Raw genomic sequence first — 17,178 nt, 5'->3', positions numbered from 1 at the left:
CACGACTTGTTATCCCATTTTAATGAACGGGTTTTTTTTTGCAGGTATGCAAACATGAAAAACCGTGGTCATAACAGTCGACAGAGCGTGATATGTCACATACTGTCGGCTGAAAAAATCTAATAAAATAAATGTATTTTATGTTTCTTCACATATTTTTTGAAGCTACTAAGTACACTTTTGCTTATAGAAGTTCTTAACTAAACAAAGACCACTTATTTTATGAGTAATTTCAGCTGAACAAAAAAACGGCCTCATCGTAGAATGACCCTGATAGGTATTTAATTAATCAACGTTGCACAGTGCAAATAAACTACTCGTGCGGGTATTCTGATTATTTATATCTCGCACAGGTTGGAAACTCCGCACAAATAGATCGTCGCCATGGCAACTCCCTAAAGGCCGCATGAAAACTCCACGCTTCATTTGACAATACTCGTTTACATCGCCCTGACATTGACAATCTCAATATTTCTCCCCTGACGGTCGACGGGCAAACACGACTTCATAAACAAACAACAAAAATGTTCTGGGGTATAAGTCCAGCGCTGGACTTGCAGCAGGAGTATCTCAAACATGGAGACGAAAACGCCTACGAGCTCAACTTCCTGGTCATCGGTGGGTGCGACGGGCGACACCTCCTTAAAACCTTATCCCAAGCCTATCGGCACACCAGGCGGTACATGAACATCTTTGTCGTCGACGGCTGTCCAGAACTCATCGCCAGGCAGATCCTGCTTATGTCCTTGGCTTTGGAAAAAACTACGAGATGCGGCTTGCTAGAAAAGACGAGACGGTGGCTCGAAATCTACGGCAATCTTCTCCTGCGGCCATCTACCTCAAGGTATTTAATCGCTAAAGCACGCCAACTCGTCGGCATGATCACGAATCCCGAGTTCATGAGCTGTCTGCTACCAACCGTCTCGATCGATCAAATGAAGTACCGCGAACGCGACTACCTTGAGAGCCTGGTTAACTTCTGGACCACTGGGAACACAAATCAGTTCAACGCTTGTGAGCTTTGGGAGCATCGGATCCGGCACAGCCTCGGCGTGAGGTACGACAACCGAGCGGGAGTGTTCGACTGGGACTACCACATGCGCCTCAAAGAGATCGCTAGTCAGATATGCTTTCAAGAATATAAACATTTTAGGGAGCACGGAGTTGCTTTCACTTGGCTGGAGACAGAGGTGTGCAGACCAAATGTGACGTTTGCAGCGGGAGTGTGCAAGTGCGGGGATAGATACCTTCACCGAGGGTATCTTGGGGATATGGTGACTTCCCCGTATATAGCATTCGGGCTAGATTGCGACGACAAGGACATGCTGATATCATCTCACGGAGTGAACAACAAACGGTCGACAGACGTGTCGGAGCGCAACGTTATGCGGATGCTGTACGAGGTGGAAAACCGTCAGGCTTTCGACGCAAACGCATTTAATTTGGAAAAGGAGAAGAATTTAGGGATGGTTGTGCTGAGTCAGCTGGACGCGCGGATTTCGGAGGCTGGACCTGAAGTGCCGCTGCTGTTGCGCGAGGATCGGAATACGTATATCGATGTAGATTACGGGAAGGTGCATTTTCTTTCCTTGTCTGCGCTGGATCATTACCCGCACAAGCCGCAGTTCCAGGGGTTGTTCCATGGTGTGTTTGTGGGGCAGAACATGCTGACGCGCGTAAAGCCGAGCGTTTGGTCGATGGCGCGGGACGACGCGTTCGTCGTCATGGAGTCGCGCAAGTACATGGTGGAGCTGAAGAGAGACGACGTCAAGGCGTTCGCTGAACAAATAGACCAGGCGGCGAAGGCCGCACAGTGCGAGAAAATCACTTCGTTCGATCCTCAAAAGGACGATTATGCAAAGTTTTTGATGAGGAGGAGAAGTGAGAGCATCGATATTCCTGTTTGAGTTAAAGTTACGATTAAAAGTACATGTTTTTCTTTATAAAATACTGCTTATGAGAAGTTGGACAGAATGCTAAGTCTCGTAGATTGCGAGGTTTATTATTTTGTGATAATGAATTAAATAAAAACAGTTTAGTTACTTTTCATAGTCATTTAAATACGATTGTTATTTGAGATTAATTATGTGATTAATATAATATTTACTAGCTATTATGTATTTTCTCTATACAAATAAATGTATAAATGAACAAATGTTTCAATTGTTCCAAAATGCTTATACAAACCTCTATCCCAGGTTAGGCTGCGCAGCTTTTTTCAACGTACACGTCGCAAGCTCTTGCTCTGCGCCCAAGCGACATTATTTCTTGAATCTTCCTCGTAGCTGTTGCACGACATCAGCGAAATGTATTGTCTCTCCTTTGTATCTAAAGCGAGGTTTAGACTAGCAAAAAAACTTGCAGAAGTTGACTTTCGCAAGCTGTCACCGTTTTATTCAAACCTCGCCTTAGGCCCAGAACAGACGGTGAAACGCAACTGCAACGAAACTGCAACTTTCTGATGATTCTTATGAATGAAACTGAAACTGAAAGTTTGAAACTGGTCGCGTCATGTGTGGTCTCTCAACGCTTAGATGCAACTCAAAAGTAACTAGCAGTTGCAGTTTCGTTGCAGTTGCGTTTCGCCGTCTGTTCTGGGCCTAAGACTTTAGTTATGTTCCTTGGTTTACAAAAACTAACCCCTACATACTCGTAGAACTTATTGTGACTACGGTATATGTATTTAGGTACAACAGTCCTGTGATTCATGGGTATGCGGTGCGTCATTTGTATGATATTACCATGGCCATGAATATCATAATTATATTGTCTAATAGTAAATACCTTAATTTCCATTGTGCAAAAAAACATACCAAACTGAAAAGGGTATAGCAATGAAACAACCCATAAAATTTGTGTTCATCTATTTTTTCATTAATAATATGTTACATTCATTTAGTAAATCATATAGCAAATATATTTACAAGGACAAAATAAAATGGAAATTAAAACGTCTCAACGTTTTTTTCGTTTAAAATTCGTATTTTTATATTACATAATATCACCTAACTTTAACATTTCTAATTCAGTAGGTCGGTAGAGTGGTGGAGTGCGAACACCCGCCGTGAGCCAACACATCGCCTTGGCATCCTCACATTCATCCTTACAGCTACAGGCTAGTATAAAACAAGTTTATTACTACATAATTCCATGATCAACATTTATTTTCATATAGACACCGCTAGCTACAGGGAATGTGTTGGTTGGAGCGTCCGGTGCGCGGGAGACCGATCTGTGCGTTTCTCTATGACTTAAAAGTTGAAAAAAAGAACACTCGGTGCAGATGCACATTTTAATTCAATAAGCATTTGTAAATCAAATTGTGCGTTCTATTATTGTAAACCTTAACAATCAGGTAACTATGACATAATTTTTCAGTGGAGTCTCTCAAGAAATCTCGCTCACACCGAAATTTTCACACACTTTTTTGCTGGTCTCTTAAAAACATGACCCACCTTCTGAAAATCAGATAAAATAAGTCCAATCAATATGGAACTAATATTGGAATAAAAAGCAGCTAGTTACGTATTTTCATGGTTTCGATGATGATAGGTAATCCAGACTAATCGTTGGCCAAACCACTTGGGTACAGTTACGGAAAACAGCTAGCATAAGTTTATATTTTACAATAATAACACACTTTAAACAATCTAATAATATTTGAGCTTCATTAGCTATCACTGAATATACAGTGTACTAAATTTTCTAAATATACAGAAGCACAGACTGGTCTCGCCGCGCGGCTGTGCCCACTTATTACACCAACCGCATTGGGCTCTACGTCAGTATTAATCAATGGCAGTGTTACATTTACTATACAAGTTAAAACATTCACATTTTGCAAGACGCATTATCATCAAATTACTATGTAACTACTACACAAATCAGAGGTATTTAACAATATGTTAAATAATAATTAAGGGAAAACATGTATGTACATAGCAAGACGTGTTAACAAGAAAAATCATTACTACATCTAAGACCGGAGTGAAACTATGAAAACATTGGTGTTCACAATGGAAGTGCAGCCCAGTAGGTTGCCCAGTAGACCCAATGATGTCGGACATACAAATCGACACGATTAAAAATCGTGGTGTATCACGATATTTCGTCGGAGTCTGTCCGGGCTGCGGTGTAATAGTTGGTCACGTGGCGGCGGGCATTCGCACGCGCGAGCTACCGTGAGCAAAGGTTGGCGACCGCAATTGACGTGTTAGGCCTACGCGTACAAGTGCGCGCGCGTCCTCGCAGCTTACCCGCATTTTATCTAACCTTAAAATTCAAATAAAACACCATCAACTTTTCCCAAAGTTAGGTAGCACTTATTATATCGTCCCCTGTGAGCAGATCAATAGATCTTTATGAAGTCCTCTTTAAAATTCTGGCCATAGTACTAGCTTTTTAAGGGGAGTCAAGTATAGAGTCTAATTTGTAAATAAAGAAATCACATACAATTAAAAGAATCACACCCATAAAAATGAATTTTTTTGCTATGGCGGTAATCTGTGTTTCTTAAGCTGTGCCGTCCATATTATTCCCTCATCATACAACAGGATTCTATTAAGTATATTTTATTTTGCTACTGCAAATTATTACAAATATTTTTGTCATACAGTATGTACTTACATTGAGAGAGCATTAAATATTTATAATCGACGTTACATAACTTTTTACAAATACTTTATATTAGCCCAGGTTTACAGCACCATGTGGGTATTGTTTGGTGCTTTTGAAGTCTAGCAACAGGGCTACTCCAGCCCACGCGTACAAACTGAGTAGCTGTTGATATGGCTGACGTTCAAACTTGAGTTTAGAAGTTTAGTTTCCAGTAACAACGAAGGTCGGGTTTCCTGCACTAGCGCGCACGCACTCTGAGTTTCAAACGCGTGCACGCGACGCCCGCTGGGGCGCGGCACTCCGCACGCCGCCATCGCGACCAGCAGCGGGCTACGTCACTGTGACGTCACACCGACCGACCCGCCCGCTGCTGGCTACAAAAGCCAAACATCGGTCACAGAATGACATCTACGATTATCAACAAGACCTGTCTTTATTGTTAGAATACAATGGTCTAGCAATTTTCGAAACCTATCTAAGCCATCCGCAGACCGATGTCTCGCCCGATTCTTATAGCGATCGAGTATTGTATCTAACTAGACATATTCAACAAAATCACGAATCGAATTTGTTTTAATTACATAAATTCACTAACATACGCTATGGGTCGGGTCGCTGGAGATGGCGGCGCGCCGGGACAGACGACAGGTCGCGCGCAGGCGGGCCGCGGTGCCCCGGGGTCCCGGGTCCCGGGTCCCGGGGTCCCGGGACAGTTTGGCAGTGACGCGGCCCGCCGGCGCGGCGAGTGCCGCCCCCAGCTACAGAGTATTGCATTTACATCTACCCTGTACGTGTTTATAGTATCTATTTAGACTTACTTAAGTATAACGTATAACTATGAGAATAATTACTCGCAAACAGGGCGCACGGCCTCACAGCGCCAGTGAACATCGTACCAGAGTGATAGCAGCCGATACGTTTAATTATTTTATTTATTCAATATTTTAACTGTAATTACCTATGAGTTATATCCGTGGCCGCGCCACCTAGCCTAGCGTAAACGCGAATGAAACGATATCGTCCTAAATTGTCACAATAAAATAAACGAGAAAACTATAACATATTACATCATAACATTCATGTCCATTCAGTTTATGGCGTAAATTCGTTTAAAGTCAATACAATAATAATAGATATTCTGATAAAATCGAAATAACTTTTATTCACATTAAAGTTTTAGAATATGTGTACGTTACGGCTAAGTTATATGAAATTATTCGTGCACGGTGATACGAGATCGCTGGAGTTGTAGTTACAAGAAATCATTTAGAATGATCGTTCAGCAACTTATCAATACACGAAAGCAAGTGACGGGTGAGAGGAGAGTGTCCGCAGAATGCCGTGAGTGCCCCGACGCGGCGTGGAGGGTGAGTCTGGGCGCTAATCGGAGAGGTGACAGAATGAAGCAGTCTCTCCGGGGACGGTTGCGAGGTCGCCCAGGGCGCGCCGGGGCGGGGCAGCGGGCGACCGGGAACTGGGCTCGAATCGGATCGACCGTCGGCGAAAAATTAAACGTCACTACAAAACATTCACGGATCATCGACGTCGAGTTCCGCCGCCGGCGTCGTAGCGACATCCACAAACTAAGACATGTCACATTAAAGCTTCGCTTACGATTATTACAGCTCAATTTGTTAATCGCCTATCTAATTTGCAAGCTACTCGAGCTTCGTCCGTCGGAGTCGAAGGAAGCGGACTCGACGTCTGACAGGACCTCGGCACCGTACAACACCTTAACGCTACGTCCATAAAACGATAAGTCTTACTTAAAGTTACTTTAGACATACAATCCGCCGCACCACCGCTGGGTCGCGGGAACAGATAGAGTTATAAAGCGTATCGATAAAATGGAACAAATATAATCGTCGACGGCCCCGGCGGGGCGGCGGGCGACCGCGTCTCGGCTCACATCGACGGTACGCTAAGTCGTTCAAATACAATAGTTCAGTCGTATCGTTTATATACTGTGCATTTAATACTCATATTTACAAGTCACGGATCGTCTAACGATAACTATGAGCGGGGCGGTCCGCTCGTTTTGCTACGCGTGAACGGTGTTCGCTAACGGTTATGCTAGTCGTTAACGTGATTACCCTAACAGTGCAAACGGAGGTTACGTCGAATCTACTCGGGCGAGTCGCCGCGGGGGGGCGGTTAGCGCGGGGTGGGGTCAGTGTTTGTATTCGGGCAGTGCTGGCGCGTGTGCGGCGCGCAGCGTGGCGTCGCTGCTGGTGGAGCCGCCGGGCGACGGCAGGTAGCGGCGCCCGCCCCCGCCGCCCCCGCCCCCGCCCCCGCCCTCGCCCCCGGCGCCCACCGCGTCTTCACTCGCCCACCGGGCTAACTGTTGTTGAGCTTGAATAAATTCATCACTAGAAAATGATAGAGAAGAGGAACGGAGAGTCGGGGGCTGGCGGCCGGTGGGCTCCTACCCGAAACACGGATAATTACATCCTGAATCGCCTGCAGTACGAGTCCAAATGGCAATGCCAGATTTTGTATGGAAGGTGGCGTCTTTTCTTTTTCGCGCGGCCATCGACCAAACCTTATTTTTTGATTACAAAATAGTGTAATAAACCAAACTTACTAAGACATGTATACCTCTAAACTCAGTCTGAACTGAGTTACGAGCATTAGAAGTTTGATGATTTTACATATGTACTAGATATGCTTTCTGAGTCTAACAAAATAGTCGCCAAAATGGCGCGAAAAAAAAAGACGCCAATTTCCGGCATTGTCTTTTGTTTCACCTTTTAATATTTTTTTCTATCAATTTTATTGAGCATGCATCATTTTATCTAGGGCTACCGTATTGGAGCTCATAAGTTAGCGTCATTGTATAAGTTTCTTTTTCTTTCTTTTCAGCCACTAAATTAGGTATTTTTGGATGAGATTTCAATTATTCGTGTTTCGGGTAAAAGACGCACAAGGGTCAGTGCTCTCTTTGCTGCTTACGACTTTCAAAGACAAATTATTATGCAATAAAAAGCATCGAATTTTAGTTTCAAAAGATCGCCTTTGAATGTCGTTTAAAGCGGAGCCCACCGTCTGCCAAAATTTATATTTATTACGAGTAAATTCAAGTCATTTTTACCACATAAACATTTAAAATGGACTTTCATAAATGAGTGAGTGAGGATTATTGTGAGTATAAAATATGTGATCACTCTGCACTCATTTGATCATTTGCATGTTATGTTGTAGATATTTTATTTGTCACTGAATAAACTATTTTCTTTCTAGTGTTACAGTTAAAGACTGTAATCTGTTTTCATACTTGATTTTCAGTCAATTTTGTGGTATAAATACACTCGAGTCAGTGCCTGAAGTATAAGAGCGGCACGGGAGAGTGTTTATGTGACGTTTCAAGTTCTCAGCGAGAGTTAAAATGTGCTTCAGATTTGAACGCTTTGTCACGTTATAATATGTCAATGTTACCCCTCCCGTGTCCCTCCTATATCTCAGGCACTGACACAAAATCAAATTCTTTATTGCTCAGTGACGCGCTAGACCAATAGCATATTTATTAATTAATCATTAAGTTCGCCTTATGTACCAATGAGGGCTATCGTTTTTATACTTAACAGTTGGCACCCCTGGCGATTGACAGGACCTTACTCTACAGTGGCGCCATCTTGATGAGTGCAAATACGATAGTCCTCCTACCTCTTTCGCGCTCACCAGTTGGTGCCACTGTCTTCGCTACTAGCAAGTGACAGGACCTTACTCTACAGTGGCGCTAACTGGTGAGCGCTAAAACGATAGCCCTCATTGCATGGCATTAAATCTTAAATAAATAAATCATTATTTCTTCGCACTCACCTCTCGCTATCAGGCGCGTCGCGCAGCCGTTCCGCGTCGGCCGTCTCGTAGAGCGCGTCGTCGTCCACGCGAGCGTGCGCGTGTTGTTTACATTTGGTATTGCTTCTCGTTGGCCGTACTTTAGAGGTACTGTGTACCTACCATGAGTTTACGTTAGGTGTGCTCGCTAGCGAGTACGTCAAAAATCTCTATGAAGATTTTATTTCTTGAAAGTAGCCGCTAGGGGCGCTGCACAATATGTCATACAATTAATGTCATTTTTTACGCAATCGCTAGCGAGCATACCTAACGTAAACTCATGGTAAGGACACTGGTCTAGACAATATATTAATTAAACATTATCATCGCACTCACCTCTCGCTATCAGGCGCGTCGCGCAGTCGTTCCGCATCAGCCGTCTCGTACAGCGCGTCGTCGTCCACGCGAGCGAGCGCGTGTTGTTTACATTTGGTATTGCTTCTCGTTGGCCGTACTTTAGAGGTACTGGTCTAGACTATATTAATTAAACATTTCATCGCACTCACCTCTCGCTATCAGGCGCGTCGCGCAGCCGTTCCGCGTCGGCCGTCTCGTACAGCGCGTCGTCGTCCAAGCGAGCGAGCGCGTGTTGTTTACATTTGGTATTGCGTCTCGTTGGCCGTACTTTAGAGGTACTGGTCTAGACTATATTAATTAAACATTTCATCGCACTCACCTCTCGCTATCAGGCGCGTCGCGCAGCCGTTCCGCATCAGCCGTCTCGTACAGCGCGTCGTCGTCTACGCGAGCATGCGCGTGCGAATGCGAATGCGGCGAGTGCGCGAGCGCGTGCGGCGCGTGGGACGCGTGCGGCGCGGCGGCGGGCGGCGCGGGGAACAGCGGCGGGTGGTGGCGGCCGCTGCCGCGGAAGCGCGGGTAGCCGAACCGCGATTCTTCCTCGCCGGGCATGCGCCCGCGGCAGCGGCTGGAAGGCGAGACACGACTGTAAGGAGAGGATATTGTTAGTAGTTTGTTGTCTATCTATACTTATAATAATGGAGAGGTCAATTCTGTACATGAAATATATTTTCAAAATAACTATCACGGGGTGATTAGTGATCGATACGGATTACTAATGTTTGGCCAAAAAACGTTTCCCAAATTATCTCATCGCAAACAACGTTTCGCAAATTTTTATTTGGCAAATTCTCATTTGGCAAAGCAACTTATTGCAAACTTTTAATTCGCAAATGTTTTTTTTGGCATATTATTGTTTAGCAAATTATTGTTTGGCAAATTATGGTTTGCCAAACGTTTCATTAGGCAAAAATATTTCACGATAAACTATTTACAAAATAATTTGATTGGTGCATAGAATGGTATACAAATTAGCTTGTGGTTATTATTTTGTTTAGTGGGGAGTTAATATAAAATTTGTTCTACATTAATTTCCTTATTTCATTCTTTGTATCGAAAGGACATTGTCAGAAACCGCCTTAGATTCCTGGGCACATCAGTAAAGTATCAAAATTAATCTCTTACTTTTTGAATACTTAAATATTAATTAGATTGTAACGGACACTTGAGGATTAGAAAATGAAATATTAAAAGTCTTTTATATGTATTCCATAATACTATGACGACATCCGGACATTTTAGGGCGTGGCCTGCTCCATATCCTATGAAGTTCCATAATTTGTGTCGATAAAATCTATGTAAAATCGGCACAAGGCAATGCCGTACTTCATTGTTAGGAATCCATGTAATAGTGATGTTGACTGCGGTCATCATAGACAATAAGATACCGATCTTGTAAATAAATTAAATCGTCCAAATTGCTACAGTATGACTAGATTTTAATTAAAAAGTTAAAAATATATTGCACGATACTACAAGAAGCTATCTAATGTGTCCAACTGGTCGAAGGTCATGAATAAAATAAAAAGAATTGTGATCATAACACTGATATAGACAATGACAACAATATGGGATCATCTTTAATATATCTGTAACAGTTTCAAAATCCGATGAAAAATCCAATGCCGCTTAAAGTGAGAGAAATGTCTAAAGTTCTAATAGAATTGAAAGTTTTATTCGCTCAAAATGCTTATAACAATAATTGGTAATACATTTCAAATATTAAGTACCTTTATAATGTATCGATAGAACCAAAATGATGTCCTCTCAGCTTGGAAAGGGAAACCCAGCGCTCCAGGCAATTTTCAGAACATTTCATAGGTGGTAGTAAATAATATTTATTTTATTATTAAAATTGAATATTTTGATATTGATAAAATTGAATATATCTTTCGATTCAAATACCGAATATTTTTCAATCGATAATAATAATCGAGAATTGTTAATAATATTCAATTAAAAGTTGTTCAATCCCTAGTCATGCATAGACTAAGACGGTAACCATGGAGATAGTTAGTTTGGTAAGTCACGTGTTAAATGTCAAGAGTGGAAAGTAAACATAGGATTCATGTTATTTATTTACGTGCAAAATGTAAGTAAGTAAATCATAAAAGTGGAACGCCGAGCTATTTCCAAAACCCGTCCAATATTATAATACAATTTGGCTGCGACAACTACAATACAGAACATCTCCCAAATCGAAGTGCATAAAATAATATAATACAATACTAGTAAGTAAGAGGTTATGATAACAACATTGCTACACAAAATATAACAGAAGGTAAACTCATGTATGTACCTCGCTTTGCATACCTCTCTCGCTCGCACGCTCGGCCGTCGCGCTAGGGTTGTCTTGTCATGACTGTGTTGCGTTTATTTCGTTATGATAGAAAAATGTAACTCTTAATACTATGCAAGAAAGACAATAACAGATAGATGGTAGTAGTGTCGATGGGAATGAAGATGTATGGCCCTTAAAAATTACCCAGGACACTACTGGCTTGGTAGTGTAGAAGGGAAAAAATATTCCCCACGACACTACTGGTAGTGTGGTTTGGTAGTGCGGTGGGTCAGAAGGGAAACAACAATTCGATATTCCTAATAATTGAGCTGGCTTTCAATTTCAATTGAAATTCAAATAAATAACTTACTTACCTCCCCGAATCAACTGGTAATTTAAAAAATGAAAATTCGGCATTTAATGATGAGTTTAAGCAACCAAATACCGAACAATTAAAATACGACTTTTTCTGTTCACTCATTTTCGTCAATTGCGCAAAACAAAATAATATCACAGGCGGTTGACCGGCGCGTGACTCAAGCGAACCACAGCGAACGTGTGGCGAACGTCTGTCTGTCGCGCCACGTCGCGCTCGCATTCGTCCAAGACAGTCTTGCTCGAGCGGTGTCTATGTGTGCGTGGCTCGAGCGCGTTTAGTATGGAGTTTGTCTTCTGTTATATTTTGTGATTGCTATCAATAAGTTTATAGAATTGGTCCGCCAGGAATAATTGTTCTTACATAAAGATTTGTGTCATTTAGAACCTAGAAAGTATTTTTTCGGCACTGTTGATCTAACGGCGAACAATGTATGGAGAACGAACATTGTCCTTTCCAAATGATTCATTAACAATAGAGGTGATTCTAGCGCTCGGCGGCCGCTGCCGCGGCACGCTTCGCTCGCCTTCGCGCATTAAGGGTCACTGTTCTAACCTAACCTAACCTACTATTTTCTGCAATACCTACTTTTTGCAACCATACTATTTTCTGCAATGTTTTACATAAAATTATTGTGAAAACCATGATCATGTGCCTTATGCTTTGATTTGTGGGTAACGGTGGGTAAGTATGTGAAGTGTCAATTTGACCAAACAAATTATTTGGGATATAATATTTGGCAACATAAAACATTTGCTAAATAAACATTTGCCAAGTAAAATTTGGCCAAATGATAATTTGACCAAATGAATTAGTTGCGAAAAGTACAGTTGCTAAAAGTTCATTTGGGAAATGAAACTTTGGCGATAAGTTGTTTGCGAAGTGAAATTTGGCGAAAAGTAATTTGGCCAAACGGAAGGATACCGATCGATACTGATGCCAAAAATGCAATCAGTAAAATTTTTGTCCGTCTGTCTGTCTGTTGTTCCTTATAGAAATAAAAACTACTCGACGGATTTTAACGAAACTTGGTACAATTATTGTTCATACTCCTGGGCAGGTTATAGTATACTTAGGAATTCCCACGTGAACGGGAATTAGCGGGAAAATCCTTTTGTATGAAAAATCTAAACCGCTTAAGTTAGACGCTTAAAATTTGGCATGCAGGTATCTTAGTAAACTTAAAGCTTAGTTACAACAGGATATTGCAAAATTCCCACGGCAACGGGAATTAACGGGAAAATCTTTTGATATGAAAAATCTAAACCGCTTAAGTTACACGCTTGAAATTTGGCATGCAGGTATCTTAGTAAACTTAAAGCTTAATTACAACAGGATATTGCAAAATTCCAACGGGAACGGGAATTAGCGGGAAAATCTTTTTGTATGAAAAATCTAAACCGCTTAATTTAGACGCTTAAAATTTGGCATGCAGGTATCTTAGTACACTTAAAGCTTAGTTACAATAGGGTATTGCAAAATTCCCACGGAAACGGGAGTTAGCGGGAAAAAACTTTTGTATGAAAAAATCTAAATCGCGTAAGATAGATGAAGGGGGTAAAACGGGATCCACGCGTACGAAGTCGCGGGCGGCCGCTAGTAAATAAAATACGGTCGGTTAGTGTAGGCAGGTTGTTAATGAGGGCTATCGTTTTTATACTTAACAGTTGGCACCCCTGGCGATTGACAGGACCTTACTCTACAGTGGCGCCATCTTGATGAGTGCAAATGCGATAGTCCTCCTACCACTTTAGCGCTCACCAGTTGGTGCCACTGTCTTCGCTACTAGCAAGTGACAGGACCTTACTCTACAGTGGCGCCATCTTGATGAGTGCAAATGCGATAGTCCTCCTACCACTTTAGCGCTCACCAGTTGGTGCCACTGTCTTCGCTACTAGCAAGCGACAGGACCTTACTCTACAGTGGCGCTAACTGGTGAGCGCTAAAACGATAGCCCTCATTGTGTAAAAAAAGGCAATAAAATAGGTTCCGTTCGAAACGTTAGTAAGCGACTGAAAAAATGGACTGAGTTTCTTCCTTTAATTCTTCTCAGCACTGGTCGAGCACTGAATGATGGTAGAGCTATATTTGAGAGTCTCAAATTGAGACGTATACAAGTGCCTTGAAAAGGTCTTACATTTTAATGCTGTGTTAATGCTAAAAATAATCTGTATTTGAAATTCTTGTTGCCAAGTATGTTATAAATAAATATCAAACGAAAGCTTGAAAAATATGCTGAAATCCTTTTTTTCGTAAACACAGAAAACATTCACTTTTATTAGAGTAGGCGCACACCGTTGATTTTTCGTCGGCCTATAGTTTAGTCGGGCAGTTGATCAGTATGGGCATGTATGGAAGTGCGCACACTACGCCGATTCGATTTGGCCGATTCTTCATACAAATTAATCGGGCACAACTATCGGCCAACTAAAAATCAACGGTGTGCGCCTACTCTTATAGAGAGAGGACCGATTGTTCGTTGTAGGTCTACTTTCTGATACTTAGGTCGAAGATTTGTTATTTACAAAATCTTAAGCTAAGTACTCACGGTGGGACTTCCCCGGGCTCGATCCGGTAGTGGCGGTCGGCCTCGGTCTCGGACATGCGGATGTCCTCGGAGCCGGACGGGCTCATGTGCCGGCTGGAGTGGTGCTCCAGCTGCCGGATCAGGTCCTCCAGGTTGCGGATCCGGATCGGCCCGCATTGAGGCGCCTCGTCTTCCTCCTCGTCGCCGCGTTGTCTGGAATGTAGTATACAAGATTAAGTATACCAAGGGCGTAAAACTATCGTGTCACTATCAACAAGATGAGATGCAGGCCAAGAGCTTGCTGTGTATGTACGAGAACTGGTAAGGAAGAAGAAAAAATACTTCCGCAGCACAGCCTCGTGTATTTTCTCTGCTATGGGCGCGCGCTCGCGCTTGTTATATTCAGTTGGAGCACAAGCCCTACCCTTAAAAAGCAAGTATCAAAGATAGTGTAAAGAAGAAGAAGAACCTACCAACGCAGCTTAGCCTCGTGTATACCTTTAAGTAACCTCAAGTCTGGTGTGACTAAGAAGAAGAAGCAGTACCTCCGAAGCTCAGCCTCGTGTATCTTTTCTGGGCTGTGCGCGCCCTAGTGCTTTCACTTGTAGTCAGTTTGAAGACAAGCCCCATCCCCACCAGCAAGTATCAAGACTGGTGTGACTAAGACACAGAAGTAGAAAAAAGATCAAGGAAAAGAAGAATTACCTCCGCAGCTCAGCCTCGTGTATCTTCTCCGCGCTGGGCGCGCGCTAGTGCTTTCACTCGTAGTCAAGTTTAAGAACAAGTTCCATTCCCACGAGCAAGTTTCAATACTATTGTAACTACGAAGAAGGAGTAGAAAGAAGATCAAGAAAAAGAAGAATTACCTCCGCAGCTCAGCCTCGTGTATCTTCTCTGCGTTGGGCGCGCGCTCGCGCTTGTACTCGTAGTCTTGTAGCGCGCGCAGGTCGCCCGAGCCAGAACAGACAGCTTGAGAAGAAGAAGAAGTAAAAAGCAGTACCGCTTAAGCGCTTGCACTTGTAGAGTCCTATCTCTGCAAGCTTAGCGTGAAGAAGAAGAAGCAGTAGCTCCGAAGCTAAACCTCGTGTATTTTCTCTGCGCTAGACGCGCGCTAGTGCTTTCACTCGTAGTCAGCTTGAGATCACGTCCCATTCCGGCAAGCAGGTTTCAATACTATTGTTACTACGAAGAAGGAGTAGAAAGAAGACCAAGGAAAAGAAGAATTACCTTCGCAGCTCAGCCTCGTGTATCTTCTCGTAGTCAGGTTTAAGAACAAGTTCCATTCCCGCAAACAGTTTTCAATACTATTTTGACTATGAAGAAGGAGTAGAAAGAAGACCAAGGAAAAAGAAGAATTACCTCCGCAGCTCAGCCTCGTGTATCTTCTCCGCGCTGGGCGTACGCTCGCGCTTTCACTCATAGTCAGGTTTAAGAACAAGTTCCACTCCGGCAAGCAGGTTTCAATACTATTGTTACTACGAAGAAGGAGTAGAAAGAAGACCAAGGAAAAGAAGAATTACCTTCGCAGCTCAGCCTCGTGTATCTTCTCGTAGTCAGGTTTAAGAACAAGTTCCATTCCCGCAAACAGTTTTCAATACTATTTTGACTATGAAAAAGGAGTAGAAAGAAGATCAAGAAAAAGAAGAATTACCTCCGCAGCTCAGCCTCGTGTATCTTCACGGCACTGGGCGTCCGTTCGTGCTTGTACTCGTAGTCCTGCAGCACGCCCGAGCCAGAACAGACAGCTTGAGAAGAAGAAATAGAAGAAAGAAGAAGAAGTACCTCCGTAGCTCAGCCTCGTGTATCTTCTCCGCGCTGGGCGCGCGCTCGCGCTTGTACTCGTAGTCTTGTAGCGCGCGCAGGTTGCCCGAGCCAGAACAGACAGCTTGAGAAGAAGAAGAAAGAAGAAGAAGTACCTCCGCAGCTCAGCCTCGTGTATCTTCTCCGCGCTGGGCGCGCGCTCGCGCTTGTGCTCGTAGTCCTGTAGCGCGCGCAGGTCGCCCGAGCCAGAACAGACAGCTTGAGAAGAAGAAGAAGAAGAAAGAAGAAGAATTACCTCCGCAGCTCAGCCTCGTGTATCTTCTCCGCGCTGGGTGCGCGCTCGCGCTTGTACTCGTAGTCAGCTTGAGATCAAGTCCCATTCCGGCAAGCAGGTTTCAATACTATTGTTACTACGAAGAAGGAGTAGAAAGAAGATAAAAAAAAAGAAGAATTACCTCCGCAGCTCAGCCTCGTGTATCTTCTCTGCGTTGGGTGCGCGCTCGCGCTTGTACTCGTAGTCTTGTAGCGCGCGCAGGTCGCCCGAGCCAGAACAGACAGCTTGAGAAGAAGAAGAAGAACGCCGAAGTACCTCCGCAACTCAGCTTCGTGTATCTTTTCTGGGGTATGCGCGCGCTAGTGCTTTCACTCGTAGTCAGGTTTAAGAACAAGTTCCATTCCCACGAGCAAGTTTCAATACTATTGTGACTATGAAGAAGGAGTAGAAAGAAGACCAAGGAAAAGAAGAATTACCTCCGCAGCTCAGCCTCGTGTATCTTCTCCGCGCTGGGCGCGCGCTCGCGCTTGTACTCGTAGTCTTGTAGCGCGCGCAGGTCGCCCGAGCCAGAACAGACAGCTTGAGAAGAAGAAGAAGAAGAAGAAAGAAGAAGAAGTACCTCCGCAGCTCAGCCTCGTGTATTTTCTCTGCTATGGGCGCGCGCTCGCGCTTGTTATATTCAGTTGGAGCACAAGCCCTACCCTTAAAAAGCAAGTATCAAAGATAGTGTAAAGAAGAAGAAGAACCTACCAACGCAGCTTAGCCTCGTGTATACCTTTAAGCAACCTCAAGTCTGGTGTGACTAAAAAGAAGAAGCAGTACCTCCGAAGCTCAGCCTCGTGTATCTTTTCTGGGCTGTACGCGCCCTAGTGCTTTCACTCGTAGTCAGTTTGAGAACAAGCCCCATCCCCACCAGCAAGTATCAAGACTGGTGTGACTAAGACAAAGAAGTAGAAAAAAGATCAAGGAAAAGAAGAAGTACCTCCGCAGCTCAGCCTCGTGTATCTTCTCCGCGCTGGGCGCGCGCTCGCGCTTGTACTCGTAGTCCTGTAGCGCGCGCAGGTCGCCCGAGCCAGAACAGACAGCTTGAGAAGAAGAAGAAGTAAAAAGCAGTACCGCTTAAGCGCTTGCACTTGTAGAGTCCTATC

General features: G+C 43.5%; 3 protein-coding genes and 1 long non-coding RNA gene across 4 annotated transcripts in view; 1 reads left to right on the top strand and 3 right to left on the bottom strand.

The window, feature by feature from the left end:
• Window positions 1-303: 303 nt before the first annotated feature.
• Window positions 304-2,105, top strand: LOC135072194 (dynein axonemal assembly factor 3 homolog). Its single transcript, XM_063966149.1, has one exon. The coding sequence runs from the start codon at window positions 525-527 to the stop codon at window positions 1,905-1,907; it is 1,383 nt and encodes a 460-aa protein (XP_063822219.1). The 5' UTR covers window positions 304-524; the 3' UTR covers window positions 1,908-2,105.
• Window positions 2,106-6,787: 4,682 nt separating this feature from the next.
• On the bottom strand, window positions 6,788-9,167 carry LOC135072105 (uncharacterized). Its single transcript, XM_063966057.1, has 5 exons — window positions 9,131-9,167; window positions 8,961-9,078; window positions 8,791-8,892; window positions 8,437-8,538; window positions 6,788-6,986 (listed from the first exon to the last, which is right to left on the bottom strand). Exons 1-5 carry the CDS (start codon window positions 9,165-9,167, stop codon window positions 6,788-6,790), a joined length of 558 nt encoding a protein of 185 aa, XP_063822127.1.
• A 157-nt stretch (window positions 9,168-9,324) lies between these two features.
• On the bottom strand, window positions 9,325-14,765 carry LOC135071625 (uncharacterized). Its single transcript, XR_010257303.1, has 3 exons — window positions 14,701-14,765; window positions 14,017-14,208; window positions 9,325-9,397 (listed from the first exon to the last, which is right to left on the bottom strand). It is a non-coding gene; the product is annotated as an uncharacterized LOC135071625 (long non-coding RNA).
• A 2,150-nt stretch (window positions 14,766-16,915) lies between these two features.
• The window catches only part of LOC135072104 (disintegrin and metalloproteinase domain-containing protein 11-like), a 233,334-nt gene continuing 233,071 nt past the window's right edge, over window positions 16,916-17,178 (bottom strand). The window contains exons 24-25 of the mRNA XM_063966056.1: window positions 17,013-17,115; window positions 16,916-16,967 (exon numbers count right to left, since the gene is read on the bottom strand). Coding sequence (XP_063822126.1) covers window positions 16,916-16,967; window positions 17,013-17,115 — 155 coding nt within the window. The remainder of the gene's footprint in view (window positions 16,968-17,012; window positions 17,116-17,178) is intronic.

The sequence above is a fragment of the Ostrinia nubilalis genome, chromosome 5 (assembly GCF_963855985.1).
Source record: "Ostrinia nubilalis chromosome 5, ilOstNubi1.1, whole genome shotgun sequence".
Classification (NCBI taxonomy): Eukaryota; Metazoa; Arthropoda; class Insecta; order Lepidoptera; family Crambidae; genus Ostrinia; species Ostrinia nubilalis.
This window is presented reverse-complemented; position numbering and strand designations above follow the sequence as displayed.

Excerpts from the sequence above, each read along its gene's own strand:
- LOC135072105 (XM_063966057.1), bottom strand. The coding sequence starts at position 9,167 with ATGCGGAACGGCTGCGCGACGCGCCTGATAGCGAGAG. Across the intron at positions 8,893-8,960 it reads GACGCGCCTGATAGCGAGAG|CAATACCAAATGTAAACAAC; the intron begins GTGAGTGCGATG and ends GCCAACGAGAAG. Across the intron at positions 6,987-8,436 it reads GACGCGCCTGATAGCGAGAG|TGATGAATTTATTCAAGCTC; the intron begins GTGAGTGCGAAG and ends ATCATTTTCTAG.
- LOC135072194 (XM_063966149.1), top strand. The coding sequence starts at position 525 with ATGTTCTGGGGTATAAGTCCAGCGCTGGACTTGCAGCAGGAGTATCTC.